This window comes from Chiloscyllium plagiosum, unplaced genomic scaffold (genome assembly GCF_037043375.1).
Source record: "Chiloscyllium plagiosum isolate Xiang-an unplaced genomic scaffold, Cpla_swu_hap1 HiC_scaffold_12, whole genome shotgun sequence".
NCBI classification, from domain to species: Eukaryota; Metazoa; Chordata; class Chondrichthyes; order Orectolobiformes; family Hemiscylliidae; genus Chiloscyllium; species Chiloscyllium plagiosum.
Window position 1 is genome coordinate 38,481,135 of NW_028270150.1, and position 19,850 is coordinate 38,500,984.

Below are 19,850 nucleotides of genomic sequence, written 5' to 3' on the forward strand. Positions count from 1 at the left end.
AAGGTATACATATGTAGGAGTCTGACTGACTTCCTGTCACTGAGGGAAGCAAAGGATTTGTGTCAGCAGACAGGACACCCCTGCCACCCACAACCCTCTTCAAACATATTACTCAAACAACCCAGGAATAAGCATATGAGATTTATCAAAGTAAAGACACACGACAAATCCTTCCCTGCTGGGAACATAAGAGTGGTTGAATTGGCAAAACAATGTGCCTGAGAGGGAGATCCATGTCAAGCCCCCTGAACAGGCAAACAAATAAATACAGTCACTGTCCAACAGTCTCAGTTTGAAGATTTTACACAAGCTCGAGGCAATAACAATGGTTGAAAACAGATCTGAAAGGAAACATAACTTTCATCTTCCAAGTAGAAGATACAAACTGAGGATACATGGTAGGTATGGAACCATGCTGTCCATCACTAATAAGTCCATTTGCTTCTAAATCCATATGAACCCAAACTGTAACCAAATAATATATCAATGCCATGATGCCTAGGTCACCCAGGGGTGAAAACAATCACTGAGCAAATTCAATTGCTGGTGACTTTATGTGGGAAAGGAAGTGAAACATTGAGTCGACAATTGTTTGGTATGTCACCAGAATAACCTGGATCATTATGATAACAACAGGGAATTAAGACACAAGACCAGCAATTGGACCCTGGAACTACTTGTGAATAGATGAAATTAGATCTTTGCTACCACGCAAGGCATAACAAAGAACAAAGAACTATACAACACAGTTCAGGCCTTTCAGCCGTCGAAGTCTGCACTGACACATTTTGCCTTCCATACTAAAACGGTCTTCACTTACAGGATCCATATCCCTCTATTCCCTTCCTATTCATGTATTCGTTCAGTTGTTTCTTAAATGCTGCTGTTGTGGCTGCTTCCACCACCTCCTCTGCAATGCATTGCAGGTACTCAACACTTTGTGTGAAAAACTTGCCTCATACATTTCTTTTAAACATCCCCCCTGCACCTTGAAACTGTGCCTCCCAGTAATTGACCCCTCCATCCTGTGAAAATGCCTCATAATTTCCAAACTATCCATGCCATTCACAATCTTACAATCTTCTATCAGGTCGCCCCTCAAACTCCTGTGTTTCAATGAAAAAAACCTCAGTCAATCCAACCTTTCTTCACAGCTGAAATCCCCCATCCAAGGCAACGTTCTGGTAAAACCTTTTCTGTACCCTCTCCAAAGCATCCCATCTTTCTGGTAGTGTGGTGACCAGAACTGTACGCAATATTCCAAGTGTGGCCTAACTAAAGTTCTATAAAGCTGCAGCATGACTTCTCTATCCTTATCCTCAGTGTGCTTTCCAATGAAGGCAAGCCTTTTTTACTACCTCATCTATTTGCGCTGTCATCTTCAGTGACATGTGGATCTGCATGCCTATATCACTCTGCAAGTCAATACCCTGCCATTCACTGTATAATTTCCACCTGTACCTGACCTTCCCAAATGCATCACCCTACATTTGCCCGGATTAAACTCCATCTGCCATTTTTCTGCCCAGGCCTCCAACTTGTCTATATCCTGCTGTATCCTCTGACAATCCTCCTGTCTATCTGCAACTTATCTGAAAACTTACTGATTAGGCCAGCTATGTTTTCATCCAAATCATTTATGTAGATTACGAACAGTAGAGGTCCCAGCACTGATCCCTGTGGAACACAACTAATCACAACTCCCCATTCTAAATGGCATCCTCCCACTGTTACCTTCTGTCTCCTATGATAAAGCCAGTTCTATATCCATCTCGCCAACTCACCCTGATACCATGTGACTTCACTTTTTGTACCAGTCTGCCATGAGGGACCTTGCCAAAGACTTTACTGAAGTCCATGTAGACAACATCAACCATTTTTCCCTCATCAATCATCTTTGTCACCGCCCCAAAAATCTTAATCAAGTTAGTGTGGCACAATCTCCCCGCAAAGAACCATGCTGTCATCCCTAATAAGTCCATTTGCTTCTAAATCCACATGGACTGTGTCCCTGAGAATCTTCTCCAATAATTTCCCTACCATCAACATGAGACACACAGGGCTTTAATTTCCAATATTATCCCTGATACTCTTCATAAAGAATGGGTTCAACATTGGCTATTCTCCAATCCTCTGGGACCTCACCTGTGGCCAAAGATACAAAAGCATGTGTAAATATATCCTGGCTGTCTTTGATTCCCTTTAATAAATGGGTTGAAGTATGGCCCACTGAAAGTAACAGAGCCAGAATAACAGCCAATAGACTGGTACAGCACGTATTCACGAGATAGGAAGTCCCATGCAGTATTGAATCTGATCAAGGCAACCACTTTAATTGTCCAAGTTATGAAAAATTGTCAGAAATTTCACACAGAAAGAAGTCAGATATTTCACACAATTTACCATCTTCAGTCAAGTGGGATTATGGGAAGAATGAACTGGACTGTACAATAAAATAATTCGACATGAAATGTAGTTTTGCCCTTCATCCTAATGCTGGTAAATAATACTGGATCAAGATCCATAGGGTTTACTCCACACATCTGAAGGATAGGGCTTCTTATGAAGCTCTCCTGGGACTTGATCTTTCAGAGCCTGAAGTAGTGGTCCTTGGTCATGAGAAAACTCTGCACAATGTTCAAGCTGCCCAAATGGAGATGGCCATTAAATTAAGACAGGAGAAGAAATGTAGTAAAGCATATTTTGATGTTAAATAAAGCCTGTCAATATGATATAGACAGTAAGTCATGCTCCAGATCTATCAGCTAGGTACATTGTTTTTCCCAAAATATTCTGAGTCCTCGTATATACAGTAATGGTTAAAGCAAGCCTGTTAGTCTACAAGGTTCTTTGGACTCAGCCAAGGCTAGATGGTACATTCCTGATGAAGGGCTCCTGCCCGAAACATCGGTTTTCCTGCTCCTCGGATGCTGTCTGACCTGCTGTGCTTCTCTATCACCACTCTAATCTAGACTCTGATCTCCAGCATCTGTCATCCTCACTTTTGCCTGGATGGTACTATGTCAATCGAATGAAGCTGTATGGCTGTCAAAGTAGCCATCAGGATCACTTATTTTTGGATACATGTGAAACGATGCCGACTTCACATCATGTTTCACCTGTCACCATCTCCACCACCTCAAGGAGGATGGTTGCCATTGCATTTGCCTCAAAATTGGAATTAGGACAAAAAGGAAAAAAGGCCCCAAACACAAATGTCTAATCCAACAGCTTGGTTTCAAAATCAGGGCCAGCCTCCGCTGACCAGATACAGATAGTAAATTTAGTCTAAATTGGCTCTTTGGCCAACTCACCTTGCAAGTACAAAAACTGTAAATAAAAGCAGATATGTCCTACAGGGAGCCAAATACTAATAAGATTAAATGGAAGCTTATGATGATCATCAACTGTGTGTCACTAACCATAGCTACTGCCATCTAGAGGAACATTACCCACTAAGATCCATCAGAACCAAATGGAGGATTGTGGTACAACCTATTGAAAGATGTAAACTGGGGAGATGGACAGTTGGACATGAATCTGAGATGAGTGTGACCGGCAGCAAAGAGTTCATAATTTGAAATAGGGACAATTTCCACCCAAAGGTTTTGTTAACTCGAGAAAGTAATGCTCAAATTGGAGTGAAGAATGATATAGGAAGTGAGGTGAATGCACAGGTATTGAAGGAATTGTAGCCCTTGAGTTTGGGACCCCTTTAAACCCACAAGATGAATGATTTCTGTCCCTTTAAAATGCTCAACAGGGATTGTAAGCAATGAAAGGATAGAAGAATCCAGAATTAGCCACCACCCTTCAGATCGCCCACTGACCACTTCACTTCTGGCCCTGGAAACTTATCCTGACACAACGGGACCACAGAGCAGGCTAGTCATGAAAGAAACCGGTAAGGTCCTGTATGACAATTCCATCGTGAATTGGTGCCCATAGCATAACTGGAATCCAGATGCCCAAGTGGTGCCCCTCCCAAATGAGAAATTTGTATGCCCCATCTTACCCAAGTTCTGCTTGAACAAGAGACTGAGAGAAATGAAAAAGCAACAAACCAGAGCCAAAAGGCCGACAGGAAAACAGTTTAATCAATGATGTGGCAACACTTCTGGAGCAGTGAAGTACACTGTAAATATGCTTGATTTACAGAATTAAGACAACAAACTCAGAACCCTAACCAAAAAAGTTAAACAAATCTTAGACAAAATAAATAACAATGGCTAAAGAATGATAAGAGAGGGTTAGAGGAAAACCAGGTTGGAAATCAAATAGTTAAAGTATTGGAGAGACATGCTAAAACTACTAATCAAATTATTATGGATAAACTAGATGATGATGTCAGACAGCAGAGTAGAACCCTGTGCAGCATCTGTGGTAACTGACGGTGGAACAATTGAGGGAAAATCTTGTACAAGCTAGTCAGGGAAAGGTCCATCCTGGGTTAGCAATGAGCAGCTAAGAGCCCTGAACAACAGGGGAACACATCCAAACATGCTGAGCTGTCAACTTCGGCAGCTGACTAGAGTTTGTTTAAGAAATAATTGTGGAGGAACCTGAGAGAAAGTCCTGGGAATGGTACTAAGACTCACAATGATCCCTAGCGAAGAATTTGGGTTAAATGTTTCTGAGTTGGAAAGTACAGATTTTGTTATGGAAAAAATATAGATGGGGCACAAGAACACTCTACCATATGTTATTGAAAAGGAAGGGAAAGTTGTAGGTCCCACATTAGCTAGGTGTCAACAAACAGACAAAATAATTATATGGCCTTACCCTGTATAGCCCAAGGGACAAGCTCTGTGTGGTTTTATGAAAGTTTAAATTGCATGATAGCAGACAGGAACATTAACACTGACATCACAAAGATGGCCTATAAAGGAAAAAGGGAATGTTGTGTCTGATTAAAGGAACATCAATGTGCTGCACAAACATGCCATGTTATGAATATCATCTTCTCTATTCGAGTCCCAGGTACCAACCAAGTGATTGATATACAGAAAAGAAACTGTGGTTGCAAAAAGGGATAAAATAACACTGATAAGAAGAATCATGGACACAAATGTCTCCTATTTTAAACGACTCTTGGACAAATGAGCTCTGAACTATGAGGGTCTTGTACAAGGGAACATGCCATCAAACAGTCTTGAAGACTGGGTTAAAAACAAATAAAAGAATGCAATTTGAGACCAACGTTTGCAAAGAGCAGATCCTGAGTTCAAGTGTCAGAAAAGACAATAAGTTGTCAGAGTGAACCTAGCCAGTTCAGCATATGTGATGGCATCTAGATTCTCGTGAAACATTTCGATAATGCACTGATTGTGTGCTTCCTAAGAACTAAAGAGTTAATAATAAAGAGGAAGTTATTTAATATTTGACTATCAATCCTTTAACTGTCATAAAATTTGAGATCAGAATAGGAAAAGGATAAACATGATTCTCTGGCTATAATTAGAGAGATAAGAATGGAACCAAGTGACAGCATTGTCCCAGTAAATGACAGCAGAGAGGCATTGAAGAAAGATGGTGTGGTCAACAATTTCAAAGGTCACAGGCAGGTCAAGAGGGAAGAGGAGGGACAGTTCAGGGAAGAACATCTACCTTTATTGCCTGTTCTGGACGATGTGTGACACAGTAATATTGACTCTTAAATGCCTGTTAAAATGACTTAACAAAACATTCACATATGTCAAATTGCTAAAGAAATGTTGATTGAGAATAAAATCGAATGATACTGGTAGTGGTTAACAGATGAAAAATATCACAGGTAATTTGGTGATGGGAAACAATACATTCAGTTGTGTGCAAGAGCTCTTCTGGATATTAAAAAAAGAGAAAAAGGGAAAAAGAGAAAAAAAAACCAAATGGCCCACCTGACATCAACTTTGACACCAGAAACACCAAGGGCACACCCTGAGTACTTCACAAAATCCTCTTCAATACCATTTTCTGCTGAAGTTGTAAGAGCTGTCCTACAGAGGAATCACTGCTGAAAAGGTCAAGATTTGTGCCCAGTCCCTAATGCTTCCTTTGAACTTCTAGGTGCTAGAGGTGGAGAGTTTGGAAGATGTTATTCAAGTCATTTTGGTAAGTTGTTGCAGTTCATCTCATATATGTACACAATGGCTGTTGTGGTGTGCCAGAGATGGAGGGAGGGAATCTTTACCTTGGTGATGGGATGTCAATCAAGTAAGCTGTTTGGCTTGGATTGGTTTGGTTTGGTTTGGCTTCAGTTATTGTTGGAACCATGCTCATTCAGGGAAATGGAGAGCTTGGAAGATGTTGCTAGATAAGACGTGATGAATTATTACACTGCAAGTTGTCGAAAGTAAACACACCTGCCACTGTGTGAGGGTGGTAGAGTGAATGAATATTGAATGTGGTGGATCAAGTATCAATCAAGCAGACTATTTTGTCCTAGATAGTGCCAAATTTATTCAGTATTGTTGGATCCACACTCTTTCAGGGAAGTGGAGTCTATTCTATCACACTCCTGACATGTGCCTTGTAGATGGGGGACAAGCTTTGAAAGTTGGGAGATGAGTCACTTAAGACAGAATTCACCGCCTCTGATCTACTCTTGCTGCTTCTGAATTTATATGCTGAGTCCAGTTAAGTTTATTTTCAATATTTTCCTCGGACTATTAGTCTTGGGGAACTCAGTAAAGGTACCTTCATCAAATGTCAATAGCAGATGATTAGATTCAGTCTTGTTGGAGATGGCCATTACCTGGTATATGTGGAGTTCCATATTAGTTGTCACTCAACAGCCCAAGCCTAGATGTTGTCCAGCCTTGCCGTGTGATGGCAACGACTCTTTCAGTGTTTTAGGGAATGGTTTGCTCCAGTTCCTATTGACTTCAGTTGTATCTTGGGCCTCTTGGTATTACACTTGGTAAAATGTTGCTCTGATTTGTAGGCTTAGTTACACTTACATCATCACTGGATTTCAGCTCTTATCTATTCAATGGAGAAATGCATCTAAGAATGATTGATTGGTGAGGACAAAGTCAAATGGGATTTTCCCTCGCAATCCACAGGCTGACAAAATATATCTCTCACTACTCAGTCAGTAGTGGTGCTGATGAGCTATTCTCAGTGTTGATCATTGAAGTCCCACACTCAGTATACATTCAATGTCATTCCTTCTTTTCAGTGTTGGAGGAGAACTGATTCATCAGCTAAAGGAAGGCAGGACATGGTAATCACAGGGCATTTCTTTGCCCATGTTTGGCCTAATGTCAAGAAACTTCATGGAGTCTGGTTAATATTAAGGATTGCGTTCCTCATTCAAATTCTGACGTGAGCCAATTATAAAAACACAGTTGGAAAATTTCTACTGACATATCTTCATTTACGGTGTTATCCATGCTATATGCAAAATGATATATACAGACAGATAGGTGAATTAATACAAAGATAGTAAGTAGACAAACAAGCAAACTGACAGACAAATTTATCCAGTCTAGAATCCTGTAGTATAATGAGAATGCACTAATGGAATAATGATGCATTAAATGATGTAACTCTGACATCTGCAGTCACATGTACCATAACATTTTGTAAGATAAAAGAGAAAATACTTCTTTCAGTTGTGCTAGCTCATTACAACCCCAATAATGGTTGTAGATGCACCTTTAATAGGAATAAGCATCCAGTACTCATCTAGTTTGAAGGTGACAGTTAGAAAAGAGAAGTCCATTTCACATCAGAGAGTTACCTGAAATAGAATGGTGTTATGCAACTACTAAAGAAGAGGCTTCAGCAGTCACATGGAATATGGATATTTCTCAGGTTATCTACTGGGTTTGAAGTTCCAAATTGAGACAGAGCACACAATTTTAGTTATGCTATTGGATTCCATGGAGACAATCAAAATGCCCTCAGGGATCTAAAGTGTCGGACTCTGGTTGATGAAATACGATGTATGATATTCAAAAACCCAGGAGAACCACAGATCACAGCTGCAGCATTATCTAGTGTTATAGTGAGTCAAGCTGAGGCAGAAGGTTTAACCTTTACTGAGGAAGGAGAAACATTTCCATCGGTCTGTACAAATTCTCTGCCCACTTTGGGAAAGTTACAGGAGTTTCAAAAAACTCAGGAGGCAGATGTGAAATTCATTCAAAACAGGAGGGTCTGTCTGGATGGTTGGTTAAAACACAGTCCAATAAACCAGCTCTTACACCAATATCAAGAACAGAAGAAGCATTCAGCCACAGTAAATGGTCTTCTCATTTTCAATCACATGCTGGTAATACAAGAGCGCATGAGGGAAGGATTTATTTGCAGATTTCACAAAGGACTCTTAGGAATATCCAAGTGTCAGGCTTATCCACAATAGTCTACGTGGTGACCTGGCATTTTCAAGCATGAAGAATTTGATATCATGCTACTGTACATGTGAAATCAATAGTCTGACACCAACAGTACTTTGTTATCTTCTAGTGTCCCAGTCAGGTCATGGCAAAGATTGGTACTAGATATATTTGACTTTCAAGAAATGCATGTTTGATCAGGTCAGGGTACTTTTCCAGGTGGATAAAGACTTTTATACATAACTCCACCACAATGGAGACTGTGATCAAAGCACTAAAGACAATTTTTCCACATGAAATTGTATCAGACAACAGTCTGCACTTTGTGAATAAAGTGTTTAAGAGATTCCCAGCAAAATTATGAACCAATCATGGCATTAGCTCCCCTCTTCATACACATGCCAGTGGAGAATTAGGGAGAGCAGTGAATGTTGTTACTGATCAAAGACAGCGATTGGAATTTAGCTGTATTGAATCACAAATCAACATTTTTAACTAATGTATATTTATCAGCAGAGTTTCTTATCAGTGGAAAGTTGAAAGCAGAAATCCCAATACTACTGCAAGACCTTAGCCCAAACATCACATCTCAAGGCCATGGGATAAGAGATATCAAAAGAGTTGGTACAATTCCATGCATACAGCATAAGAATTGATCCACTTTGGTATCAAGCCTAGATCAGAGATGGGAAATCAGAAAAGCAAAACCGCCATGTTCTTACATTGGCAAGTTATGAGAAGAATTGTACCTCAGTTTGAGGTTTTGGATGTAGGTTTGCTCGCTGAGCTTGAAGGTTCATTTCCAGACGTTTTGTAACATCTTCAGTGGGCCTCAGGTAAAGCACTGCTGAAAATTCCTGTTTTCTATTTATATGTTTGGGTTTCTTTGGCTTGGTGATGTCATTTCCTGTGGTGATGTTATTTCCTGTGGTGAAGTCACTTCCTGTTCCTTTTCTCAGGGGGTGGTAGATGGGGTCTAACTCGATGTTGATAGAGTTCCAATTGAAATGCCATGCTTCTAGGAATTCTCGTGTATGTCTTTGTTTGGCTTGTCCTAGTGTGGATGTGTTGTCCCAGTTGAAGTGGTGTTCTTCATCATCCGTAGGTGAGGATACTAGTGAGAGAGGGTTATGTTGTTTTGTGGCTAGTTGATGTTCATGTATCTTGGTGGCTAGTTTTCTGCCTGCTTGTCCAATGTAGTGTTTGTTACAGTTCTTGCACGGTATTTTGTAAATGCCATTAGTTTTGCTTGTTGTCTGTAAAGGGTCTTTCAAGTTCATTAGCTTCTGTTTTAGTGTGTTGGTAGGTTTGTGGACTACCATGATGCCAAGAGGTCTGAGTAGTCTGGCAGTGATTTATGAGGTGTTTTTGATGTAGGGGAGTGTGGCTAGGGTTTCTGGACATGTGTTGTCTGCTTGTTTGGGTTTGTTGCTGAGAAATCAGCGGACTGTGTTCATTGGGTACCCATTCTTTTTGAATACACGGCATAGGTGATTTTCCTCTGCTCTGTGTAGTTCCTCTGTGCTGCAGTGTGTGTTGGCTCATTTAAATAATGTTCTGATGCAGCTTTGTTTGTGAGTGTTGGGATGATTGCTTCTGTAGTTCAATATTTGGTCAGTATGTGTTGTTTCCCTGTAGACGCTGGTTTGAAGCTCCCTATTGGCTGTTCGCTCTACTGTGATATCTAGGAATGGCAATTTGTTGTTGTTTTCCTCCTCTTTAGTGAATTTTATGGTCTTGAAAGTTTCCTCTAATTTGCTTCATTTAGTGATGACAAAGGTGTCATCCACGTAGCGGAACCAAAGTTTGGGTTGGATGATTGGCAGAGCTGTTTGTTCAAGTCTCTGCATTACTGCCGCTGCTAAGAACCCTGAAATCGGAAATCCCATGGGTGTTCTGTTGGTTTGTCTGTAGGTTTTGTTGTTCAAGGTGAAGTGTGTGGTAAGGCATAGGTCCACGAGCTTGATGATACTGTCCTTGTTGATGAAGTTAGTGGTGTTTGATGTATATGTGTCTTTGGGTCTTCTAATAGTGTAGTCAGTGTTTCCTTGACCAGGTTAATGTTGATTGATGTGAACAGGACTGTTACATCAAAGGAAACCATTATTTCATCCTCTTCTATCTTAGTGTCTTTGATGGTCCTCAGAAATTCTTCGGTGGAGTGGATGGAGTGGCGTGTGTCTTCTACTAAGTATTTTAGTCTTTGGTATAGATCCTTGGCCGATGTGTAAGTTGCTGTTCCAGGTAGTGAGACTATGGGTCTGAATGGGGCTCCTGGTTTGTACATTTTGGGTAATCCATAGAAGTGTGATGTGTTGGATCCATCTGGTTTCATGTTTTGGAAGTCAGTCTTATTTATTTCTCCAGATTTCTGAAGTTTTTTGAGTAGGGCTGTAATTTGGTTCTCCAATTGTGTGGTCAGGTCTATTGCCACTTGTTGGTAAGTGCTGATATCTGTAAGTAGTGCGTTCGCTTTTTCAATGTAGTCTGTTCGATTTAGAATGACTGTCAAACGTCTTTTGTCTGCAAGTAAGATAACAATGGTTTTATCTTTTTTTAGTCTTTCGAGTGCTTTCCTTTCTTGTGCATGGAGTATGTTTCCTTCCTTTTTTATGCTTAATGTTGGTGGGACTACTTGTCTGATGGTTTGCTGGGTTTCTTCTGTGAGTTGGTTGTCTTTTAATGTTGTTTCTAATGCTGCTAAGAAATCTTTCTTGTCTGCATCCTGGCAGTTGTAATTTAATCCTCTTACTAAGACGGCTTTTTCAGTGTCTGTTAAGGGTCGGTCAGATAAGTTTTTTATCCATGCTTCTGTGTTATCAGTGTTGTTACTTTATGTAAGTTTGTCTGTTTTTTTTCAGCAAGTCTAGTTTTTTTCATTTTCTGTGTTTGTTGCTGTCTAATATCTATGGCTTGTTGCACTGTGTCTATCCATTCATGGTCTGTTGCATGACTCAGTAAAGATTTTTGATGCAAAATTTCCCGGTTGTATTTACCGAGTCTGTTGTGGGCATCATTAATCATTTCTCTAAGCACTCTGCGGCTGTATTGCTCTGCTGTACTTATGGCTAGTGGGTGTTAAGGGGACGTTTGTATTGAAGGCATTTAGGTAGTACCTGCTTCCTGAGACATTCGTGCAGGAAGTACAGGTGTTCGCAGGTGGCACTCTGTCGGATGGCATTCGTTTCACATTTTCGGGTGAGTTTTAGCGTATTGCGCCCATAGGTCTTAGTGAGTTTTGAGAAGATTTGTAGCTCAGGTTGAGGTTTTGGATGTAGGTTTGCTCGCTGAGCTTGAAGGTTCATTTCCAGATGTTTCGTTACCCTACTAGGTAACACCTTCAGTGGGCCTCAAACACATTGAGTTAGACCACATATACCATCCCCTAAGAAAAGAAACTTGAAGTGACTTCACCACAGGAAATAACATCACTACAGGAAATGACATCACCAACCCAAAGAAACCCAAACATATAAATAGAAAGCAGGAATTTTCAGCATTGCTTCGCCTGAGGCCCACTGAAGATGTTACCTAGTAGGGTAACAAACATCTTGAAATGAACCTTCAAGCTCAGCGAGCAAACCTACATTCATGATCTTACATTATTCAGACTCTAGTAGGAACATTCAGAAAGAACAAAAAATTGAGATGATGAGAAGAGTCTACATCAAATACCTTGCAAATGGTTACACGGGTTAATAAATATGGCTGTCAACTAAGTGGTTTAACTTTCTCCAGGAAAAATGAAGAAAAATTAAATAAAACATGACAATAATAGCAGACTCCTAATTACTGGCCTGATTTTACTGATTACTTGATCAAAATCTGGGAGAATGTGAAAAGCAGCACAGTTTCAGTCCCAATAATGCTAGATTTTGGATACTGTCTGTACAGGGCAAACAGACAAGAGACATGGCCTAACCTGGCACAAACTGAGTCAAGTATTCAAACCATTGTCGCATGGTGGAATCTCCAAACAGATAGACAATTTTTCTACGGAGGCATTCTTTAATTTTTGCAGGAGTCTCAAAGCGGTGAATATTGCAGGTTGTTGACATCCACTGGTCCTGATAATAAAAACCAGATGGTGACACCAGGGGCGGTCCCCGGACACATTCTCCAAGAGCCGGAGCTGAAAATAAAGAGATACAAGGCACAGCTAGATGATGTGCTATAGCTTCAATCGTCAACACATTTCTCACTTGTTATCAAGGCAATGACAATCCCAGCAGGGCTATCAGCTTTTGCTACAGGAAGTATACAAGTACAAGAAGAAAAATCATCTAAATCATATTCTGAACAAGTCTGTGTCAATGGGTAAATGCACCAGCTGGTGTGTCACTGAATTATTATGATCAGGAGATCCCACCTCTAAACCTCTGTTTCACAACAATAGAACCATTAAATAGGATTCATTTAAAGAACATAATCATGTTCCATTAAATATCGCATCCAGTATATGTGGCTGTCAACTAGACCATTTATCTCTGACCAGAAATGATAATGAATAAAGCAAAGTATAGATGAAACTAAGAAACGACTCCTGACATCTAACTATTGACTCCTTTGAATTAGTTGTAGACAAGCAGGAGGCTGGAAGAACACAGCAAGCCAGGCAGCATCAGGAGGTGCAGATGTCAATGTTTCAGGTCTGGGGTGGGTGTAGGGGGTGCTGCAGATAAAGGGGGTGGAGGGGGCAGGGTGGTGAAGTGGGGATAGGTTAAGACAGATAGAGGGACCAATCTGCTTAGTCAATGGGAGGAATGAATCTGGTTGGTGGCAAGGAGCAGTGGTGGGGAGGGGGGAAGGGGGGGCTGGGAAGGGAGTTGGAGGAAGGGAAGGGAGGTTATTTGAAATTGGAGAATTCAATGTTGAGTCCAGTCCAAACACCTTGCACTGCCCTAGCAATAAAGATTAAGCAAGACATGGCATATTATATCCATTACCTTTATTATTGAATCTAAGCAAAATGAACTATTTCTTGAATGACTTTCAGTTAATTTTTTTTAATCCAGAACTACAGAATGCACATGTTGCACCATTTTGTGTAACCTCAGAATATGTGACAGCTGAAGCTGTATTCAGCATTCTCATGACATAAATATTTATGAGAGGAAAAATGAGGTACGAAGGTAAACTGGCCAAGAATATTAAGGAGGATAGTAAAAGCTTTTTTAGGTATGTGCAAGGCAAAAAAATGGTTAGGACAAAAATTGGGCCCTTGAAGACAGAAACAGGGGAATATATTACTAGGAACAAAGAAATGGCAGAGGAATTAAATGGGTACTTCAGATCTGTGTTCACTGGGAAAGACACAAGCAATCTCCCTGAGGTAACAGTGGCTGAAGGACCTGAACTTAAGGGAATTTATATTTGCCAGGATTTGGTGTTGGAGAGACTGTTAGGTCTGAAGGTTGATAAGTCTCCGGGGCCTGATGGTCTGCATCCCATGGTACTGAAGGAGGTGGCTCGGGAAATCGTGGATGCGTTGGTGATTATTTTCCAGAGTTCAATAGATTCGGGGTCGGTCCCTGAGGATTGGAGGGTGGCTAATGTTATACCCCTCTTTAAGAAAGGTGGGAGAGAGAAAGCAGGAAATTATAGACCAGTTAGTCTGACCTCAGTGGTGGGAAAGATGCTGGAGTCTATTATAAAGGATGAAATTACTGCACATCTGGATAGTAGTAACAGGATAGGACAGAGTCAGCATGGATTTATGAAGGGGAAATCATGCTTGACTAATCTTCTTAAATTTTTTGAGGATGTAACTCTGAAGTTGGACGAGGGAGATCCAGTAGATGTAGTGTACCTGGACTTTCAGAAAGATTTTGATAAAGTCCCACACAGGAGGTTAGTGAGTAAAATTAGGGTGCATGGTATTGGGGGCAAAGTACTAGATTGGATTGAAAATTGGTTGGCTAATAGGAAACAAAGGGTAGTGATAAACGGCTCAATTTCGGAATGGCAGGCAGTGACCAGTGGGGTACCGCAGGGATCCGTGCTGGGACCGCAGCTTTTTACAATATATGTTAATGATATAGAAGATGGTATCAGCAATAACATTAGCAAATTTGCTGATGATACAAAGCTGGGTGGTAGGGTGAAATGTGATGAGGATGTTAGGAGATTACAGGGTGACCTGGACAAGTTAAGTGAGTGGGCACATGCATGGCAGATGCAGTTTACTGTGGATAAATGTATGGTTATCCACTTTGGTGGCAAGAACAGGAAGGCAGACTACTACCTCAATGGAATCAATTTATGTAAAGGGGCAGTACAGAGAGATCTGGGTGTTCTTGTACACCAGTCAATGAAGGCAAGCATGCAGGTATAGCAGGTAGTGAAGAAGGCTAATAGCATGCTGGCCTTCATAAAAAGAGGAATTGAGTATAGAAGCAAAGACTTGCTTCTGCAGCTGTACAGGGCCCTGGTGAGACAACACCTGGAGCACTGTGTGCAGTTCAGGTCTCCAAATTTGAGAAAAGACATTCTGGCTATTAAGGGAGTGCAGCGTAGATTCACGAGGTCAATTCCTGGAATGGCGGGATTACCTTACACTGAAAGACTGAAGCGACTGGGCTTGTATACCCTTGAGTTTAGAAGACTGAGAGGGGGTCTGATTGAGACATATAAGATTATGAAAGGATTGGACACTCTGGCAGTAGGAAACATATTTCCACTGATGGGTGAGTGCCGAACCAGAGATCACAGCTTAAAAATACGGGGTAGACCATTTAGGACAGAGATGAGGAGAAACTTCTTCACCCAGAGAGTGGTAGCTGTGTGGAATGCTCTGCCCCAGAGGGCAGAGGAGGCCCACTCTCTGGATTCATTTAAGAAAGAGTTGGATAGAGCTCTCAAAGATAGTGGAATCAAGGGTTGTGGAGATAGGGCAGGAAGAGGATACTGATTAGGAATGATCAGCCATGATCATATTGAATGGCGGTGCAGGCTCGAAGGGCTAAATGGCCTACTCCTGCACCTATTGTCTATTGTCTATTGTCTATTATATTGTCTATTTAATTTGAGAACAGTAGGAACAGATTCTAAATGTTCAGTAAAATCCATAACTGAAATTGCAGTCTTTAGGTCGAATCTTCAAGGAGGCTGAAATGCATGGGCTCTGATGTAAACTGTGGCAGAATCATGAAAGGTCCAGCGAGGTCGACCTCAACATCGGCAGCAGCTGCTGCATTCTTTCAAGCATCTGTCAGATGTCAAAACAAGTTTCTCGCTCAGTAGTGAGAGGTTGTCTATTAAAGGGGACTATTGCTTTTTAATGACCTTATCAACTGCAGATTACACCCTGCTAATGTGCAAGTTTATATCTTATCACATGGCGCAAGCAAAATTGATGAGGCAAGTCTTCAGCATGGAGTTCGGAACAGGCAGCTGGCAACTTCAGCTCGATGTTTGCTCCATATTGGACACCAGGCACTACCAACTCAAGGGGCACTCCATGGGCAACAGCACCTGTGCCTCTTGGCACAGACATTGGCATCCAACATGCACCAGCCTCCAAGAACCCTCAAGGCACATCTTTGATCCATTTACACTATGTTTCTTCGATCCAGTGCTCACCTCAGAGGAATACAGTGACTATGATTGAAGTGTTGCAAAACAGGATGCTGTTTGCTCAGAAATAAGCACCGAGCTCATGGAGCGAACCATGCTCCATCTCTGGTTTGTTTGCTTGCTCTCTTAGTGACCATTCACCTACCTGGACATTCACAGCATCTCTGAATCGCATTGTCTTGCCGCGTTTTATTTTCCTTGGGGGAGTCCATTGGGATTAGTCTCCATGCTGTCCCAGATCCATGGGACTTGGGGTATTGTGCATGAAACACAGAAAGCTAACACACAGGTGCAGCAAATAATCAGGAAGGCTAATGAAACGTTGGTTCTTATTTCAAGGGGATTGGAGTATAAGAGTAGGGAAGTCTTCCCACAACGTACAAGGTGCTTGTGAGACCACATCAGGTGTACTGTGAGCAGTTTTAATCCCCTTATTTAAGCAAAGATATTATTTCATTGGAGGCAATTCAGACAAAGTTCCTTAGGATGATCCCTGGTGTGGAGAGATTGTCTTAAGAGCAAAAACGAAATAGGTCGGAACTCTACTCAATGGAATTTATAAGAATGAAAAGTGATCTCATTGAAATATAAAGGATTTTTAAGTGGCTTGACAAGGTAAACACAGACAGGATATTTCCTTTCATGGGAGAGTCTAGGCACAGAGGGCATAATTTCAGAATAAAGGGGTGCTAATTTAAGGCTGAGATGAGACAGAATTCTTTCTCTGGGAGAGTTATGAATCTTTGCAACCCTTTGCCACAGAGAGTTGTGGGGACAGAGACTGTGTATATTTTAAGGCTAAGTTAGATAGATTCTTGATCATCAAGGGAATCAAGGTTTATAGGGAAAGGGCAGGAAAGTGGATGGAAGGAATGTTAGATCAGCCATGATCCAAACAAATGGCAGAATAGACCTAAATGGCCTACTCCTGTTCCTATTTCTTATGGCCTGATTGTCTTATCTTGACTATACCTATTCTGGGCTGTTTTCCTTACAGAATGAGAGGGGGGTAGGTATTATACATGATGAAAATGAGTGGCACTTTTGTTGCAAATTGGGAGGCATCTCAAGTGAGTGAGTAAGGAGTGTAGAGAACAAGCAGAGTTAGCGGTGCCAGGGTTGAGGTGGGTGAGAATGACCAGAAGAGGATGTTGTGGGTATTAGAGAGGGTATTAGTGTTTTGATGGGAGTTGAGTACAATAGCAGATATAGAGTGAGTGCATAGAGAGAAGATGGAGCAGTGGAGAAGGTCACTGACTTTCTTCCTATTTGCTGTACATTCCTCCAGGTGGTTGAGACTACAATGAGCTAGGTGGCGATTTGGAGCAGACTGCAATGTCTGGTGTTGTGACCTCTTTTGCAAGTCCTTGGGCAAGAGGACAGCCCACCTCCTCACCACGGCAACAACCAGGACCTCCAATTCCACGTCCATAAAGTGAAGTGCCAGTTTTCCCTTTTCTGCCATGTCTGTGGCCAACATCAAAAACTGCAGGAAGACACCAGACTGAAAATACTTGTCTGGTGCATAAATGTCTGTTAAAAATGGTGCCATCCCTAAGGGATTCCAGTCCATTGCGGGGTATCCTGGCAGTAACAAGTTGTTCTGGGTACGGTGAGTAGTAGACTGGGAATCGGATGGGAGAGATGTCACAGATACAGGGCAGGTAATAAATGAGGCAAGTTTGGTCAGATATACAGAAATAACTCACTCAGTCTTGAGGAGAAAACACTCTGAGAAACTCAACAAAACTGACAGCCAAAAGCAAGGCACGATTCAGTCCTCCATTTATTTTATAGTGCAGGCCCCTTCCTGAACTACAGAGGGATTATTGGCAGGAGCTATGCTATTGGCCTGCTGAGGTCCCACATTCCTGCTCCTGAGGCACAGATACTTTGGGAATACTATCATTTGTTGCAGGGACAGAAACAGATGATTGCAGGTAAGCTGCCTATTCTCTATCCTTTGTCCATACAATGTCTATGCCTATTTCATAGCAGAGATAGTGCAGGGAAATGGAACAAACTCTGAGCCCAACATTATTATATTTTTCTCAATCAAATGGCGGGATTCTCCATTTGGTTTCACGGAGCACACACTAGGAGCAGATATATATATATAGAAAGCACAAATTATAACAAATCCTGAATTTAAATTGTTTTATTTTATTCAAAGATTGGTGTCATGTTAGTTAATCATCAAAACCAACCCCCTATGCCTAGCAGTACAATTCTAGTATCAAATGCTGTGAAATATGCTCCACAACATGAGAAACATTGTGATATAGTGGTGAAACTTGTCAGCATGAACACAAAGAGGGTGTAGATCTTAATGCAGTTGGATTACATCATCCCTGCCTGGATTATCTGAATGTTCATCTTCAGTGAGAGTGTTAAACTGAAGGTCGTGGATAGACAGCCCATTTACTCTTCATCTCATTTTACTTCCTATTGAAGACAGCACTTGGATACAAGTGATGATGTTTCTATAGAAGTACTTCATTAGCTGTACAGCACTTTGAATCATGGAATCCCAACAGTGTAGAAACAGGCCCTTCAGCCCAACAAGTCCACACTCACCCTCCAAAGAGTATCCCACCCAAATTAATTCCCCATTACTCTACATTTATCCCCTGACCAATGCACCTAACCTACACATCCTTGAACATTATGGGCAATTTAGCATCGTCAATTCACCTAACCTACACAGCTTTGGCATTTAGTGGTTATGAAAATGGCTATATTAATATATGGTGTGTATGTTCCCAATGCAATAACGGCCAGTAATCTGTCTGTGACGTGTAATCTCATCCAGGCTGTAATGTCAGCATAACATTAAATTTTAACTGGTTTAAGATCTGGATCCGGAAAACACAACAACCATTATAATTAGTTTGTAATTTTCTTAATAGGAGAGTCCCTGGCTTCAGTTAAAAGAAAGCTAATGAATGACTGGTCAGCTCCAGCTCTTATATTACAATCCCTCGAAAGTTGGAATGAAAGTTTAGCTGTTCCAAGTCTGATGACATAGAATGAAATGTCGTAGTTCATTGTCCTGAATGAACCTTGCACATAAGGTAATCAATTGGAAAACATGGATGATTTACTAGTGGTGGTTAAATAATGGAAAAACAAATACCATGAGTGGTTTAGTGATGGAAAAATAGTTCACTTGTGTGAAAGAGTACTTCTGGGTATTAAAATAAATTAAAATGTTATCATTGGGATGTTTATGTGGTACATAGGTAGTGTCCTTGCCTCTGAGCCAGGCAGCTCATTTTTATGTTTCACTTGTTGCAGAGATGTGTAGCAATATATTTGAACAGGGAAATATATGACTGTCTGAGTACTAATGGGATTCTTTTTTAAATCTCATTTTCATACCAGAAATTGAAATATGTAAAACTTAACAAAATAATCAAGTCTTCACCATTCCACATAATGTAAAATGGCATGGACATTAATAAATGCATCATGTTAAATATTTTGGGTTGGGATTAGTCAGACCTGACTGTACTGAGATCATTGATTTATGCTGTTTAAGTCCTACTTACTGTAAATAAGCAAAGACTCAAAAGCTAATATACTTATGGATATACATGGGAAACTAAATTACACTTTATTTCAAAAAGTTACAAATTCTTACCTATTTACAGAAAGGGATTACGCCAACATTCTCCTAATTCATGCTTACTCTAATATACCAAACCTCCAACATAGTAGCCAGTTATAGGGTTAAGTAGAAACCCCGAAATAAAGGATGAGGTCAGAGTGCAGAACGCGGGAGAGGTTATTAAAATCTCCAGCATAGACACTAATAGGACAGAGTGTATGGAAAGGGTTAACAATCAAACTTCAAGCACACTGGATAAATGAATGAAACTGAGAAGAGGGATGGTTAATACAAGACTGAAGGTGTTATATCTGAATGCACGCAGTGTAAGGAATAAGGTG

The 19,850-nt window shown here is 40.9% G+C and overlaps 1 protein-coding gene across 2 annotated transcripts in view; it reads right to left on the reverse strand.

Annotated features, from left to right (window-relative positions):
- LOC122555520 (NXPE family member 3-like) overlaps nt 1-19,850 on the reverse strand; it is a 68,120-nt gene that overhangs the window by 14,698 nt on the left and 33,572 nt on the right. The window contains exon 5 of one of the 2 annotated variants that reach the window (XM_043701543.2): nt 12,247-12,456. The exons of the other annotated variant lie outside the window; for it this stretch is intronic. Coding sequence (XP_043557478.2) covers nt 12,247-12,456 — 210 coding nt within the window. The remainder of the gene's footprint in view (nt 1-12,246; nt 12,457-19,850) is intronic. 2 annotated transcript variants of the gene reach the window in all.